This window comes from Cebus imitator, unplaced genomic scaffold (assembly GCF_001604975.1).
Source record: "Cebus imitator isolate Cc_AM_T3 unplaced genomic scaffold, Cebus_imitator-1.0 Scaffold222, whole genome shotgun sequence".
NCBI classification, from domain to species: domain Eukaryota; kingdom Metazoa; phylum Chordata; class Mammalia; order Primates; family Cebidae; genus Cebus; species Cebus imitator.
In genome coordinates, this window is record NW_016107537.1 from 1741041 (window position 1) to 1758975 (window position 17935).

The 17935-nt window shown below is 39.2% G+C and overlaps 1 protein-coding gene across 2 annotated transcripts in view; it reads right to left on the reverse strand.

The window, feature by feature from the left end:
• TMEM87B (transmembrane protein 87B) overlaps positions 1 to 17935 on the reverse strand; it is a 68180-nt gene that overhangs the window by 44143 nt on the left and 6102 nt on the right. For both annotated transcript variants that reach the window (XM_017549827.2, XM_017549826.2), the window contains exons 3-6: positions 14150 to 14241; positions 11330 to 11464; positions 4687 to 4737; positions 1834 to 1924 (exon numbers count right to left, since the gene is read on the reverse strand). In XM_017549827.2, the coding sequence (XP_017405316.1) occupies positions 1834 to 1924; positions 4687 to 4737; positions 11330 to 11464; positions 14150 to 14241 (369 nt within the window). The remainder of the gene's footprint in view (positions 1 to 1833; positions 1925 to 4686; positions 4738 to 11329; positions 11465 to 14149; positions 14242 to 17935) is intronic.

Genomic DNA, 17935 nt, shown 5'->3' on the forward strand with positions numbered 1-17935 from the left:
TTTCAAAATTGCTAAGAGAGTACATTTCAAATGTTCTCACCACAAAGAATGTTAAGCATCTGGGGTGATAAATATGTTAACTAGCTTGATTTCATTATTCCACATTGTATTTATAGATTATAACATTGCTTTGTACCTCATACATTTATATCATTATAATTGTCAGTTTACAATAAAAAGAAAAAAAGAGATATCTTTACTTGTATATACGCCATTCTGAAAACCTGTGCCAAATCTGATCATATCAGAAGCAGAGTAGTCCTAGCTACCAAAGAAAACCCCAGACTGGCCCCCTTGCTAATTCACTGATCTCACTGAGGACCTTATCTTCCATGACGTTACTTGGAATAAATTACCAAACTCACACATCTAGTTTGGGTTTTGTCTGAGACAGCAATAATAAACCAAGTGCCAAGTACATCACAAAACATGCAGGGCTCAGCAACAGCTCCAGCTACTAACTAGCAGGGGCTCAAACCTCCCCACTGAAGTCAGGGGAAAAGACACAATGCCTGAGAAAGAAGCGGGTACAACGCTGGTGCTATGGTCTGAATGTCCCCCAAAATTAATTAAAGCTTCATCCTCATTGTGGTGGTATTAAGAAATGGGGTCTTTTGGGATAGATTAATGCCTTACAAAAGACCTGGAGGGAACTAGTTTAGGCCGTTCTTTGCTCTTCTGCCTCCAGCCTGTGAGGGCACAGTAGTGGTCCCCTTTTGTGCTTCCTGCCTTTCCATCCTTTCTGCTGTGTGAGAACATATCCTTTAAGGTGCCACCTTGGAAACAAACACCAGAGCCCTAACTAGGCACTGAACTTCCTGGCATCTTGATGTTGGACATTCCAGCCCATAGAACTGCAGGGAAATAAATGTCTGCTCTTTATAAATTACCCAGTGTCAAGTATTCTGTGATAGCAGCACAAACAGACTAAGATAGCTGGGTGACAGAATGGCCTCAGGGTCCCTGCTTCCTTTGCTTGGCACGGTCTGGCTCATGATGCCATCTCCAGAAGGAAGCCTTATCTCACACTTTTCCAGAGCAGCCACCTTGCCAGCTTCCCTTCACAGGCCATGCAGTACACCAGACCATACCTCCTCTGCAGCAATGCCTACCTCACCTCATTGGTTTCTGACCCCACTGGCTGAATCAGAGCAATATCAAATCCCCAGTGCCCTCACATGCTGACTGGCTACTGCTGACCCAGTAGATATCCACTATGGAAAACATCAGCCAAAGTGATTCTAGAAAACGTGAAAGCATTCATTCTCTTGAAAGTTGCTTATTGTGAGTCTACTTTTCTGGCACTAAGGAACCACAGGTTAACAAGGCACAGAGGGTCTAACTTAAGAGGTGGGGGTGCCTCACAGACCACAGAAGCCACATGCTGGCAGATATGCTGCTTCTACTCCTAGGCTACAGACAGATCCTTTAAAATGAAATTTGCCAAATGATAAAAATCTTAAACCCCCGATGATGGCCATTTTCAAGAAACAAAGAATATAACCTATTTGAAAATACAACTGACATGTTGCCTACATATTTCCACGTTAGAAAATTGTTTTAACCTAAAAGAATGGAGAATTTTATACCCCACTATGAAGTCTGAAATTTTAAAAATTTCTTAAATTAACATAGTAAAATTTTCAATCTATCAAAAAATAAATAGCATTAAGAGAGCTTAATGTTACATTTTAAGTATCTAAAATAAATGTATGATTAATAGAAATTCATTTTTGAATGTTGTATTTCAAACAGAATGTTGGCTCAGGTCAGTGACAAAAATACAGAATACAGAAAATGCAGACAGTAAACATGCATGCAGTTTAACTATACCATTCAAATTCCAACTTGCATCTGTATTCTCCGTTTTAATGGAAACAATAAAGATATGAAACCCATCTTTTTGTGTTCTGGCTACCACATCCTGAAATAGAAGGGAAAAAAATTCTTCATGTTATTTTTAACAAATTGCTATATAACACAGCTGAACAACTGTTTGCCATATTTTAAAATAATTGAATTGGGTTACTTTTTCAACTTTCTATATTTTAACTTTTCCCTTCTGTTTTTGTTCTGTTTTGTTTTGTTTTCACCATGTGCCCCAGGCTGGTCTCAAACTTCTGACCTAATACGATTCTCCCCCCTTGGCCTCTGGCCTCCCAAAGTGCTGGGATTACAGGCGTGAGCCACTGCGCCCAGCCGTATTGGGTTACTTTTTAAAAACACAGAAAAAAACAAATAAAACAGAAAAGGAATGGCAGGAAATGGAAGAACAGCTATTCTCTTATTTTTTAGCCACCATCCTCCCAAACCTAAAAAGGTAAAGGAGAAAAGAAGCTTTTCTCATTCTTTAATGTTTTCTATCTTTTATATTTTTACAGGTTCCCCCTAATATTACTGTTCTATATACTGCTTAATATTATCAATAAAAAAACTTTTTCTAGGGCTAAGCAGGGTGGCTCACACCTGTAATCCTAGCACTTTGGGAGGCCAAGGTGGGTGGATCAGTTGAGCTCAGGAGTTTGAAACCACCCTGGCCAATGTGACAAAACTCTATCTCTACTAAAAATACAAAAATTAGCCAGGCATGGTGGTAGGCACCTGTAGTTCTAGATATTTGGGAGGCTGAGGCAGAAGAACTGCTTGAACCCAGCAGGCAAAGGTTGCAGTGAGCCGAGATAGCACCACTGAACTTCAGCATGGGTGACGGAGAGAGGTTGCGTCTCAAAAAAACACTGTTTCTAATATTACTCTTCTCATATTGATCCTAATATTATCAAACACCTTGTTTTACTTAAATATGTGGTTTTTAGTATTTATTTATTTATTGAGATGGAGTCTCACTCTCGCACAAGTTGGAGTGCAGTGATGCAATCTTGGCTCACTGCAACCTCCACCTCCTGGGTTCAAGCAATTCTCGTGCCTCAGCCTCTGAATAGCTGGGATTACAGGTGCCTGACACCATGCCTGGCCTATTGTGTGGTTTTTAAATTGAATTGGGGTAAGAGGAAGTTAGATAACATTGCCAGAAATGACGCAGATTAAGTATATAAGCAAAATGATTCAAATTTCTTAAGGTACTATGTTACCTGTAGTTCCACTAAGGAAAAACTTCCTACTGTAACACTTGTAAATTCTCCAGTGCCCTCCCATAACTGGACCACACTTTTTTTTTGAGGCAGAGTCTTGCTCTGTTGCCAGGCTGGAGTGCAGAGGCATGATCTCAGCTCACTGCAACCTCTGCCTCCCGGGTTCAAGCAATTCTGCCTCAGCCTCCCAAGTAGTGGAGACTACAGGTGTGTGCCACCATACCAAGCTAATTTCTGTATTTTTAGTAGAGATGGGGTTTCACCATGTTCGCCAGGATGGTCTTGATCTCTTGACCTTGTGATCGCCCACCTTGGCCTCCCAAAGTGCTGGGATTACAGGCATGAGTCACCATACCCGACCTGGGCCACTTTTTTTTTTTTTGAGAGTGAGTCTCGATCTGTCGCCCAGGCTGGAGGGCAACAGCATTGCCTCAGCTCACTGAAACCTCTGCCTCCTGGGTTCAAATGATTCTCCACCTCGGCCTCCAGGATAGCTGGGATTATAGGCACCTGCCATCATGCCTGGCTAATTTTTGTATTTTTGTAGAGACGGGATTTCACCATGTTGGCCAGGCTGGTCTTGAGCTCCTGACCTCAGATGATCTGCCTGCTTCAGCCTCTCAAAGTGCTGGCATTACAGGCATGAGCCACCGCACCCAGTCGGAACACACTTTTTATACTCCACTTTCCTGAATACTTCCTTTCCATTTCTTTCATTTCCTATTCCTCATCATGACAGATTCTGTACAAAGTTTGTCCTGGCCACTGCAGAGTGAGTGCCTTTCCATTATCAAACTTCTTTCAGATGGCTGAAGACAAAACATGAAGAGTCATAGTATATAAGCAAACATACTCTCCCAAACCTGCTTTCAGTCCCTACATATAACTCCCAACCCTTTCGGGCTCTTACTCAGTCTTCTGACTTTTAGTAATTCCCCAAAATGACAAAATTTCCCTTCCACATGCTAAATTCATGGTTTCTGTTTCTTTAAATCCTTAATGACAATCACAGCCCATTGGTATGCTATCTTAGACATTTAGAGGTAGAATTTTATTTTTTAAAGAAAAGAAAGGCTGCATAGAAATTCATCTTAAATTACTTTAAAAAGATTTCTAGACAAAGATAGAAATAGCATATACAAAACTCACATAGACATATATAAGAAAACTCTTTCTTTGAGACAGTCTTGTTCTGTCACCCAGGCTAGAGTTCAGTGGTGCAATTTCAGCTCACTGCAACCTCCGCCTCCCAGGTTCAAGTGATTCTCATGCCTCAGTATCCCCAGTAGCTGGGATTACAGGCATGTGCCACCATGCCTGGCTAATTTTCCTATTTTTAGTAGAGATGAGGCTTTGCCATGTTGGCCAGGCTGGTCTCAAACTCCTGGCCTCAAGCAATCTACCTGTCTCAGCCCCTCAAAGTGCTGGGATTGCAGGCGTGAGCTACCGCACCTGGCCTGAAACCATACGGTTTTATACAATGCTTCCTTTTTTCACTACAATTCTAATAACCCTACTTTATATCACTCTCAGTAACTTTTTTCAGTCTTATGTTAACTTGTGTATATTTGACTTAAAGACAAATCAAACTGCTTACCATTGATCTTTCCTGGTTTGAAACATTTCTGATATCTATTAGTTCTTTATTCTGGAAAAAAGAGTAAACAATGCCATTTTATACTGCTGTATTTCTATGGAGAAAAACTGTTTTAATAATTAAGAAGAAAGAAGAAAAATTAAGAATTAAAATTTAAACATCAAAGCACAAATCTCACTGTACTCCAATCGTGAGAAACAAAGTTCTGCTTTTGAAAAATTACCCCATCGTATAAAGAGACTGAATCTGAGACTCACTGACACTCCTGAAAGAGATGAGGAGAATGGAAGCAGCTTGAAAAACTTACTTTAGTATATCATCCATGAGAACTTCCCCAGCCTAGCTAGAGGGGCCAACATTCAAATTCAGGAAATACAAAGAACCTCCACAAGATACTTTACAAAAATATCATCCCCAAGAGACATAAATCATCAGATTCTCCAAGGTCAAAATGAAAGAAAAAACATTAAATGCACCTAGAAATAAAGGTCAGGTCACCCACAAAGGAAAGCCCATCAGATTAACAGCAAACCTCTCAGCAGAAACCCTAAAAGAAGATAAGACTGGAGGCCCATATTCAACATTCTTAAAGAAAAGAAATTCCAACCAATAATTTTATGTCCAGCCAAACTAAGCTTCCTAAGTGAAGGGGAAATAAGATCCTTTATAGACAAGCAAATGGTGTGGGAATTCATTCAGATCTGCCTTACAAGAGCTCCTGAAAGAAGCACTAAATATGGAAAGACCATTACCAGCCACTACAAAACACACATTTAAGTACACAAACCAGTGACACTATAACCACACAAATGAGTCTGCATAATAACCAGCTAACAACACAATGACAGGATCAGATCCACAATATCCATACTAAAAGCTCCAATTAAAAGGCACAGAGTGTCAAGCTGGATAAAGAAGCAAGACCCAATGGTTTGCCATCTTCAAGAGACCCATCTCACATGCAATGACACTCACAGGCTCAAAAGAAAAACTGAAGAAAAAAAAATTGGAGAAAAATCTACGAAGCAAATAGAAAAGAGAAAAAAAGCAGGGGTTGCAGGCCTAACTTCAGACAAAACAGACTTTACATCAACAAAGATCAAAAAAGACAAAGAAAAGCATTATGTAATAGTAAAGGGTTCAATTCAAAGAGAAGACTTAACTATCCTAAACAAAGATCAAAAAAGACAAAGAAAAGCATTATGTAATAGTAAAGGGTTCAATTCAAAGAGAAGACTTAACTATCCTAAATATATATGAACCCAACACAGGAGCACCCAGATTCATAAAGCAAGTTCTTGGAGACATTTAAAGAGAATTAGACTCCCACATGATAATAGTGAGGGACTTCAACACCCAACTGAAAGTATTAGACAGATCACTGAAAAAATTAACAAAGATATTTGGGACCTGAACTCAACACTGGATCAAATAGACTTGATAGATATCTACACAACTCTTGACCCAAAAATAACAGAATATACACTCTTCTCATCTCCACATGGCACATACTCTAAAATTGGCCACACAATCGGAAATAAAGCAATGCTCAGTAAATGCAAAAGAACCAAAATCATACCAACCACTCTCTCAGACCACAGCACAATAAAATTGGAAATCAAGATTAAGAAAATCTCTCAAAAACCATATAATTGCATGGAAATTTAAAACCCGCTCCTGAATGACTTTTGGGTAAATAATAAAATTAAAGCAGAAATCAAGAAGTTCTTTGAAACTAATGAGAACAAAGATACAACATATCAGAATCTCTAGGACACAGCTAGGGCAGTGTTAAGAGGGAAATTTATAGCACTAAATGCCCACATTGAAACGTTACGAAGATCTTGGCTGGGTGCAGTGGCTCACACCTGTAATTCCAGCAGTTTGGGAGGCCGAGGCAGGTGGATCACCTGAGGTCAGGAGTTTGAGACCAGCCTGGCCAACATGGTGAGACCCCATCTCTACTAAAAATATAGAAATTAACTGGGTGTGATGGCAGATGCCTGTAATCCCAGCTACTCAGGAGGCTGAGGCAGGAGAATTGCTTGAACCTGGGAGTCTGAGGTCACAGTGAGCCGAAATCGCACCACTGCCCTCCAGCCCGGGCAACAGAGTGAGACTTGTCTCAAAAAAAAAGAAAAGTTAAAAAGATCTCAAACTAACAACCTAACAGGACAACTAAAGAACTAGTGAAGCAAGAGCAAACCAATCTCAAAGCTAGCAGAAGACAAGCAATAATCAAAATCATAGCCAAAGTAAAGGACACTGAGAGACAAAAAAACATTCAAAACATCAGTGAATCCAGGAGCTGTTTTTTGAAAAAATTAATAAGACAGATAGACTGCCAGCTACATTAATAAAGAAGAAAAGACAGAATCCAAATAAAGCCAATTAGAAATGACAAAGGGAATGTTACCACTGACCCCACGGAAATACAAATAACCATCAGAAAATACTATGAACACCTCTCTGCAAACAAACAAGAAAATTTAGAATAAATGGATAAATTCCTGGACACATACACCCTCCCAAGACTAAACCAGGAAGAAACTGATTCCCTGAACAAACCAATAAGAAGCTCTGAAATGGATGTAGTCTACCAACCAAAAAAAGGCCCAAGACCAGATGGATTCACTTAGCTAAATTCTACTGAAGTACAAAGAAGAGCTGGTACCATTCCTACTGAAACTATTCCAAAAAAACTGAGGAGGAGGGACACCTCCCCAACTCATTCTATAAGGCCAGCATTATTCTGATACCAAAACCTGGCAGAGACATGACAAAAGAAGACTTCAGGCCAGTATCTTTGATGAACATTGATGCAAAAATCCTCAACAAAATACCAGCAAACCAAATCCAGCAGCACATCAAAAAGTTAATCTACTATGATCAAGCAGGCTTTACCCCTGGGATAAAAGGTAGGTTCAACACATACAAATCAATAAACATGATTTATTACATAAAGATAATTAAAGACAAAAACCACATGATCATCTCAATAGATGCAGAAAAGGCTTTGGATAAAATACAATATCCTTTCATGTTAAACACTCTCAATAAATTAGGTATTGAGGTAATAAACCTCAAATAATGACAGTAATCTATGACAAGCCCATAGCCATCATCATACTGAATGGGTAAAAGCTGGAAGCATTTCCCTTGAAAACAGGCACAAGACAAAGATGCCCTCTCTTGCCACTCCTATTCAACATGGTATTGGAAGTTACGGCCAGAGCAATCAAGTAAGAGAAAGAAATAAGGAGCAACCAAACAGTAAGAGAGGAAGTCAAACTATCCCTCTTTGCAGATGACATGATTTTATATCTAGAAAACCCCATACTCTGCCCAAAAGCTCCTTAAGCTGATAAGCAATTTCAGCAAAGTTTTGGGATACCAAATCAACATACAAAAATCACTAGCAGCTGGGTGTAGTGGCTCACTCCTGTAATCTCAGCACTTTGGGTGGCCGAGGCGGGTGGATCACTTAAGGTCAGGATTTTGAGGACAGTCTGGCCAACAGAATGAAACACCATCTCTACTAAAAACACACAAAAAATTAGCCAGGTGCCTATAATCCCAGCTACTCGGGAGGCTGAGGCAGGTGAATTGCTTGAAGCTGGGAGGTGGAGGCTGCAGTGAGCTGAGATTGTGCCACCACACTCCAGCCTGGATGACAGAATGAGAAAAAAAAAATCACTAGCATTTCTGTACACCAACAACATCCAAGCCAAGAGCCAAATCACAAATGCAATTCCATTCACAACTGCCACCAAAAGAATAAAATACCTAGGAATACAGCTAACCAGGGAGGCGAATGATCTCTACAATGAGAATTACAAAATACTGCTCAAAGAAATCAGAGATGACAAAAACAAATGGAAAGATGTCCATGCTCATGAATATGAAGAATTAATATTATTAAAATGGCCCTGCTGCCCAAAGCAATTTATAGATTCAATGCTATTCCTATCAAACTACCAATAACATTCTTCACAGAACTAGAAAAAACTATTTTAAAATTCACATGGAACCAGAAGAGAGCCCAAATAGCCAAGGCAATCCTAACCAAAAAGAACAAAGCTGGACGCATATGCTACCTGACTTCAAACTATACTATAGGGCTACAGTAACCAAAACAGCATGGTATTGGTATAAAAACAGACACATAGACCAGTGGAACAGAATAGAGAGCCCAGAAATATGGCTGCACGCCTATAATAATCAGGTCTTTAATAAAGTTGACAAAAACAAACAACGGGGAAAAAGACTCCCTATTCAATAAACGGTGCTGGGATAACTGGCTAGCCATATGAAAAAGATTGAAACTAGATCCTTTCCTTACATCATATACAAAAATCAACTCAAGATGGATTAAAGAGTTAAAGGTAAAACCTAAAACTATAAAAACCCTGGAAGACAACTTAGACAATACCATTCTGGATGTAGGAACAGGTGACAATTTCATGACAAAGAGGCCAAAAGCAATGGCAACAAAAGCAAAAATTGACAAATGGGGTCAAATTAAACTAAAGAGTTTCTGTACAGCAAAAGAAACTATCAACAGAGTAAAAAGATAACCTACAGAATGGGAGAAAATATTTGCAAGCTATGCATCTGACAAAAGTCTAAAATCCAGCATCTATAAGGAACTTAGATAAATTTACAAGGAAAACAACAACAACAACAAGCATTAAAAAGTGAGTAAAGGACATGAACAGATACTTTTCAAAGGAAGACATACATATAGCTAATAAGCATATTTTAAAAAGCTCAATATCACTGATCATTAGAGAACTGCAAATTGAAACCACATGAGATACCCTCTTATACAAGTCAGAATGGCTATTATTAAAAAGTCAAAAAATAACAGATGCTGGCAAGGTTGTAGAGAAAAGGGATTGCTTATACACTTCTGGTGGGAGTATAAATTGGTTCAACCATTGTGGAAAGCAGTGTGGTGATACCTTAAAGAGCTGGAAACAGAACTACCATTTGACACAGCAATCCTATTACTGGGTATATACCAAAAGGAATATAATCATTCTGTCATAAAGACATATGCACACAAATGTTCACTGCAGCACAATTCACACTGGCAAAGACATGGAATCAACCTAAATTCCCCATTAATGGTAGATCGGATAAAGAAAATGTGGTACATATAAACCATGGAATAATATGCAGACATAAAAAAGGAGATCATGTCCTTTGCAGGGACAAAGATGGAGCTGGAAGCCATTTTCCTTGGCAAACTAACAAAGGAACAAAAAACCGAATACTGCATATTCTCACTTAACAAGTAGGAGCTAAATGATGAGAACACATGGACACAAAGTGGGCAACAGCAGACACAAAGAGGGGCCTACTTAAGGGTGGAGGCTGGGAGGAGGTAGAGAAGTAGAAAAAATAACTATTGGGTACTAAACTTACTACCTGGCTCATGGAAATAATCTGCACAACAAATCCCTATGACATGAGTTTACTATGTAACAAACCTGCACGTGTACATACCCCTGAACATAAAAGTTAAAAATAAAACTTACTCCTTAATGAGGATAGTGTCGTCATTGGCAGGGAAAGTGCTAAGAACTAAAAGGGAGTTCTAGGTGCTAAAATGTGCTATAATTCATCATGGCTGCATGTTTGTGCTCAGTATTTAAAAATTCTTTGAGGGGCACACTTATGTGTACTTTTACTGTGTTTATTATATTTCAACACATTTTAAAGAGAACTCCTCTAAAACTTTTACTAAAAACATTCTCATTTTAGAATTTGCAAAAGAACAAAAAATAAATTTAAATGCCCCATAACCTCACTACCGAAGGCTGACTGCTGTTACCATTTTAGAATCTAAGCTTCCACATTGGGAGGGAGAAACTGCATAAAGGAGACGGTAGTGTTGAAGTATGTCAAATGCTGATAAGTCAAGATTTTTGGTAAGAGGAACAGATCATTGGATTTAACAACATGGAAGTCACTGGTGACTTTGAGTAGGGCTGTTTTGTTGGATTTAACAACATGGAAGTCACTGGTGACTTTGACAAGAGCTGTTTTGATGGGATGATGGATGCAAAGGTCTGACTGTAGTTGACAGAAGAAAGAGTGAGAGATAAACTGGAGGTAGCAGATATAAAACACCCTTGCAAGGATGTTGCCAAAATAAGTTGCAAGAAAATGGGACAATGGTATCAGTATCTTTTTTTTTTTTTGAGATGGATTCTTGCTCTGTCACCCAGGCTGGAGTGCAGTGGCGTGATCTCGGCTCAATGCAACCTCTACCTCCTGGGTTCAAGCAATTCTCATGCCTCAGCCATGTGAGTAACTGGGACTACAGGCACATATCCAGCTAATTTTTGTATTTTTAGTAAAGACAGGGTTTCACCAGGCTGGTCTCAAACTCCTGACCTCAGGTGATCCACCCATCATGGCTTTCCAAAGTGCTGGGATTACAGGTGTCAGCCATGGCACCCGGCCAACGATCTTACTTACTTACTACTATACACACACACACACAAAACAAAACCTAAAAATTAACAAGTTAACCACCTTTACAAAATTCTGATAAAACACTACTTCAGTTGATACTTGTATTTACTGAGAATAAAATAAAACTTTATTTTAACATGGCAAGTCAGATACTCACATTCAAAGAGGGAAACACCTGTGAATCACTGTTGCAATCTAAGTCTTCATTCTTTGTTGTCCAACAGTTGACATTCTTGAAATAATGATCACAAAAGTCTTCATCAACATGAAGTTCATGTTTTTGGGACAGCTCCTACATAAGGTAAAATTCTATGTTATAATTTATTCCCACACTTCTTATCCTAGAATATAAATAAAACAATGTCTAAATAATACCAAAAGTATATTCAGTTTGAAATACCTGGAAATATGCAGTAAAGTATTAAATAAAAAATGTTTTGAATATAATTTTAAGTATAATTGAGATCATTGTAACTTTTTAGCCATTCCAGTGTATTCAGATACAATAATATATAATACAAGCATAATCTTACAGTGAGAAAACTCATTAAGATACTACCACAAGAAAATAGTTTCCAGAGAAATAAAACACTACTTTTTCTGGGGCTACTTGTATTTTATCCCATGTGTAAGAGATTTTACAGAGAAAGAAAGCAGCATTCAACTACAAAAAAGAGAAAGCAAACAATAAGATACAGCAAAGGTAGCTGAGTGCAGAGGAGATACTCATTTACACAACTGCCTGAGGTTCCTGGCATCCTTGAAGGGATGAATGGACCAGGCTCCTAATGGCAGCTCCCAGTCATCAAAAAAAGTGAAGTTGGTTCCCCCAGACCAAATATGAAACAATTTGAGGGAAATAAATAAAAACAGTAACAGATTATGACCTATATAACAAAGTAAAAGTCAATGAGTCCAACCTGATGACTGACAGGTAAGATAGATTGGTTAGGGGAGTAGAGACAGGGCACCCTTATAGTAGAATGCTAGTAAGTGAAGAAGAAAGTATGGAACTAGAAAATCACCACCCAGCAATCAGCCCAGTAATGACTGACTAATCAGGCAAGAATCATGAAAAGATGCTAAAACAAGTAGCTGAAGCTTTGATGACCACCACAAGATATTTACATAGTTTCAAAAGTATTTCCTCACAAGTTATTGTTAATAACAAAAAGTAGTAACTTTAAAATGGAAAAATATTGCAGACGCCCCCTTGACCAACTGACCAAATTAACTTCACCAAAAATTAGATAAATCAGTATTCTGTAGTATTTCTGCCAAAAATGTATAACTTGAATCTGATCATGAATAAACACCAGAAATATTCAAATTGAGGTGCATTTTGCAAACAGAAATGGTTTGTATACTTCAAAACTATCAATGTCATGACACACCAAAAAGGAGGGGAAAATCCAGATTATCAGGAACTAAAAACAAAAACAAGGAAAGCAAATGATATGTGACCCTGAATTGGTTCCTGTATGGGGGGCGGGGTGGAGTGTGTGTGCAGGAGGGACCTGCTATAAAAGGCATTATTGAGACACTGGTGAATTTTTTTATTTTGTTTTTGAGACAAGGTCTCACTGTCTCCCAGGCTGGAGTATAGTGGTACAATCACAGCACGCTGCAACTTTGAACTCCTGGGTTCAAGGGATCCTCCTGCCTCAGCCTCCCGAATAGCTGGGACCATAGGCACATGCCACTGTGCCTGGCTAATTTCTTAATTTTTTGTAGAGAGAGGGTCTCACTTGTTGCCCAGGCTGGTCATGAACTCCTGGGCTCAAGCAATCCTCTCACCTCAGCTTCCCAAAGTGCTGGGATTACAGGTGTGAGCCATGTCCAGCTGCAAAATTTTAATAAGGTTTACATATAATAGCATCAAATTAGTGTTAAATTTGAATTCTATAATTATACTGTAAAAAAGTAAAGGAATATCTCTGTTCTTAGGAAATACACATTGAAGTATTTAGTGTGAAGGTGTAAAATATTTAGAGATAAAATCAAAAAGGTAGTATTCAAGGAAAATGGCATAGTTCAATACAAACAGAAAGATAATTCTAATAAAAATATGGAAAGCCAGGCACAATGGTTCACGCCTATAATCCCAGAGACTCTGGAGGCTAAGCCAGGAGGGCTGCTTGAGCCCAGGGGTTCAAGACTGGAGTGACCCATGATCATACAACTGCACTCCAGCCTGGGTCACAGAGTGAGATCTCATATATATTTATATGCATATACATGTATAGGTATATGAACGTATATGTATACATATTGGTATATGCATATATACATATATAATAAAATTTTAAAAAATTAAAATATGGAACCCCATGTATTATTCAAAGTAGAAGCCAAACAGGTAACAGAGAATCTGAAAAGGAAACAATCCCAAGCAACCATTATGAGAATCATCAAGAGAAACACCTTGCTGAGAGTCCAGTGCACACTGCAGGAGGGATGAACCCAGGCTTCACAGCCAGGTGCAGGAGAAGCCTTCCTCAGCACAGTCATTTTCTCCTTCTCTCTCAGTCTCCTCTGCCTTTCCCCAGATATCTCCTTTCTTCTCCTCACCTCTTTCTGCAATCTACTTGTGCTCACTAAATTTACCTGTATTCAATACAGTTCTAGGTTCCCTATAATTTTTTTAAGTTATTTTGCAATCTAACTTAATCTATTTAAACTTATTTTGCAAATTAAGTTTTTATTTGTCTGTACAGCAACTTTATCAATGACTCATACATGCCTGAATTTAGTCATTTACTAACATTTTTCATAACACACAAGGCAACTAAAGGCTTATAGCCTTCTTAGAAAGCACATACCTTCGTTTATTGCCATAAGTCCCAAAATTACTCTGTGGCACTTCTAAAACCATAATCTCTATTTCTAGCCTCCTTGCTTGATGAACTAATATGTCTTTATACCCATAATTTTCCTTCATCTCTTTATATACATTAAAAACTTGTGTTTTACTTACTTCCAGATTAGAATACTCATTGTGACAGGTATGATACTTCAAATGCCACATTATGGTAAACTTCACAGGCGGAGAACAATGGAATGACTTAACTGTTTAGAAAAAGAAAGTCTCGTTTTACATGAATAATACATACACTCTAGCATAAACTTAAGGTTTTGAGAATGCAATTAAAAATAGGCTACTTTAATGTAACAGTGAGTAAAACATTTCTAATTTCTCCAAAATTCCTAATTTCTCCAAAAAGTCATGGTAAAATGAGACAGATGAATGCATTAAATTGTTATAATTAACCAAAAGCTGCTGTAATACTGCTCGTTTCATCTGTAAGTCTAATATTAAATAACCTCAGTGGCCTGATATGCTAAGTTATTGCTTATTTTACTCTCAAACATTTTTCTCGCTCATATTCATTCAAATATACTGAATGAGTCCCAACCTGTGTGCCAGGAAGAGCTATGAAAGTGAACAAAAACAATGCCTGTCGATGACTTACTGGAGGAGAGAGTTTTAACAACTAAACAGGCACTTGTAATAGTCCAAGGGGCTGAGAACAGTCAAGGGAGCTCTGGGCAGGTCACCTATCATAGCCCAGGAGAGCCTGAAGAATGGGCTCTGGGTAAGCTTGCTGGAGGAGGAGACCTGTAATCTGAAGGAAAAGCAGGAGTCGGCCAGGTGAAGAGAAGGGTGGACTACACACATAAATGCCCAGGGTGAGTGAAAGCACAGCATGACTATGACCCCCTCAAAATAGTCTGCTATGCTTAGAACTCTCAGACTGGGGAAAGGAGAAAAAGTTGATGCTGGAGAACACTGTTGGGGAAAATTCATGAGGTCTTACGTCCTGCTAAGGAGTTTGGCCTTTCTTCCGAATGATCCAGGTAAGAGGGTGACATGATTAGTCAGACTGAAAAGCATTAAGTCTGGGGTTAAGGAGAGCTCTGTTGGGAACATCCTCACAACATGGCAGCTGGCTTACCCCAAAGTGAGTGATTAGAGAGAGAGCAAAGAAGCAGCCACAGCATCTTTTACATCTTAGCCTCAGAAGGATGTGCCATTATTTCCACCATGCTCTGTCAGTCACTCAGACCAACTCTGATAAAATGTATTAGAGGACTACTGTGGGTAACACCCCCCATGGGCACCGAGGAAGGAAAACTGTCCAGACCCCAGGCACAATTGGTGCCTGAAGAATATCTTAGTTTACAATGTTATTACTCAGCTATTTCCTTTATATAATCCTTTATATTTAATCATATATTAGGGTATAGAATTAACACCTGAGGTATAACTTACTGCTTACATGTATCTAGCTTATATAATCATACTTAATACTTATAGCTAACATACTTAGTTCTATATAATCATATAGGTATTGTAGTTGGAGCTGTACTGACACATTTAGTGCTGATTTATATAATCCTTCTGTATAACCATATAGTAGTTTGTAGTAGGAGGAATGCCTAGAGCAGTCACAGAACAGAAGCAGTATATGGGAAAACATCCAGATCAGGACAAGAACCAAAGACTCAGGTGGTGGCATCCCTGCCTGAAAGGGCATACGCTGTATGGCAGGCTTGGAGCAACAGCCTCTCCTCCTGATAAAGGAGTTGTAGTACCTTGCATCCAGTTCCTGTGGTAAGTAGGCCTCAGGTCTGAGATGCTGGAAATAACCGAGAGAGAAAAACCCCTCTGATGTGACCAGTCACAGTGGCTGTACACCCTGTCAGTCTTTTCTTGCTTCTGTGCTAGCTCAAATCATCCTCCCATAAATCTCTTAAGAAAAGAGCAGTCTGTCAGCTTCCACTGCAATGGCTTACAGTATCCTTCTATTAGAAATCCTTTGAAGTCTCCAGGCCCCAGATAAGAAGTGTTGTGCATGACACCTGTTGCACACAGCCCATCTCCTTGCCTTGGTGACCTAACGGAGGTGGACCCCTTTTCTGTACACGACCCTGTACTACTGTGCACGACACAGCCCCCTACTGCGCACGGCCCACCTCTCTACCCAGGTGACATAATGGGGTGGCCCCCTCGATTGTGACTCAAGTGATTATGTATGCCCTATCACTAAGCCTATAGATGATGACCTCACTTACAATCCTGCCCCCTGCTTGTACCTAATAAATACAGATGCTTCTGGGCATTTGGGGCCCCCTGCTGATCTCTGTTCATAGGTTGCATGGCCCCCAGAGTCCAGATGCTCTTCACCAGTTCTTCATTGTCCTGTCCCTTTACTTCTCAGATCCTGCACTTCAGCACAGCATAAGGGACATCCCACAACCCTGTGGGGCCCTACAGCCCTACAGACCACACAAGATTATGAATAACAGGGAGCAAGGATCATTAGGAGTCATCTTAAAGGCTAATAACCACAAAGAGGGAAACTGAACTGAGGACAGAGATTCAAGTTCAAACTGTGGCTGGTAGATTCTCTGGGGTACAGTACCCAAGAGATGGAAGCTACATAAAGAAAGAGAAAGAGAAGTCTGCACAGTGATCTCCTGAAGTTTCTGGCTGAAGGGCGGCCTGCTCATGCATGGGAACAAGCCCAACAATTCTCAGCTCACACAGAGCTGGGAACTGTTTGAGTTTCCACTAGCCAGAGTAGAGAGGCCTGAGTAAATATAACAGGTATTTAGAAGACAAGTAGAAGCATCACACCATGGGAGTACTGCTAAGTTTGCCCTAGAGAAAAGGCTACTGCAGTATCATCCTAAAAGAACTTAACAAGAAAACTGGAAAGCATCAAATTGACCCACAAGGAACTTAAACGTCTGCTAGAACAAAGCTGTTAAAAGACTATGACATCCTCCAGCACTCAAGAATGTAAAATTCATAATATTCACCAACCAAACAAACAAAAAGCCTGCTTGGATTTTGACTGGGATTAAAATGAATTTATAGATCTGGGAATAACTGACAGTATGATGTTAGCTATAGATTTTTCATAGATGTCCTTTATCAGGTTGAGGAAGTTTCCTTCTATTTCTAGCTTTCTGAGAATTTCTACCATGAATGGGTGCTAAATTTTTTTCAAATGCTCTTTCTGTATATTTTGAGATGATCATATGGTACATTTCTTATATTCTGTTAATCTGATGAATTACATTGAGAGTTTTTTGTTTTTTTTAGCACAGGCTCCACATGATTGCATCTTGAATGAGACAGCAGAAAAGAGGTTGCCTAAAGAAAAGCCAGCTATCTGATCTCCCAAACAGCATGGACATATATCCAACGGACCACTCCTCAGCTTTACAAGCACTAAAATCTGGCTCTGTGAAAACACAGATTCTTTCCCAATGGTAGATGTGTAAATGAGAATGCTCAACTACTCACTTAAAAGAAACAGAAACTAGAAACTGGACTAGCAATGATCAACTCTTTCCCTTTGGCATGCCTCCTGGAGGCCCAATACAGATGAGAAGGTGGTTTGGTGAGCATGACACCAGAACAAGCAGGCTCAGGTGGATGCTATATCCACACCTGCCAGCCCCATGTCATAGCTGTGGTCACGGTTCAAGAAAACCTCTCCCCCAACAAAGCTGTTGGACATGACAAGCATTTACCTGACTAAACCCTAGTTTCATTATGCTTTTGCTCTTAAATCTCTCATGCTGTTCCATTATTTCTTTAGATAAGTTAATAACAATGTCTTGATTGTAGTCTACTCATAGGTAGATCTTGGGCATTTTTTTTTTTTTTTTTTTTTTTTTTTTTTTTTTTTTTTTTTTTTTTTTTTTTTTTTTTTTTTGGGACGGAGTTTCGCTCTTGTTACCCAGGCTG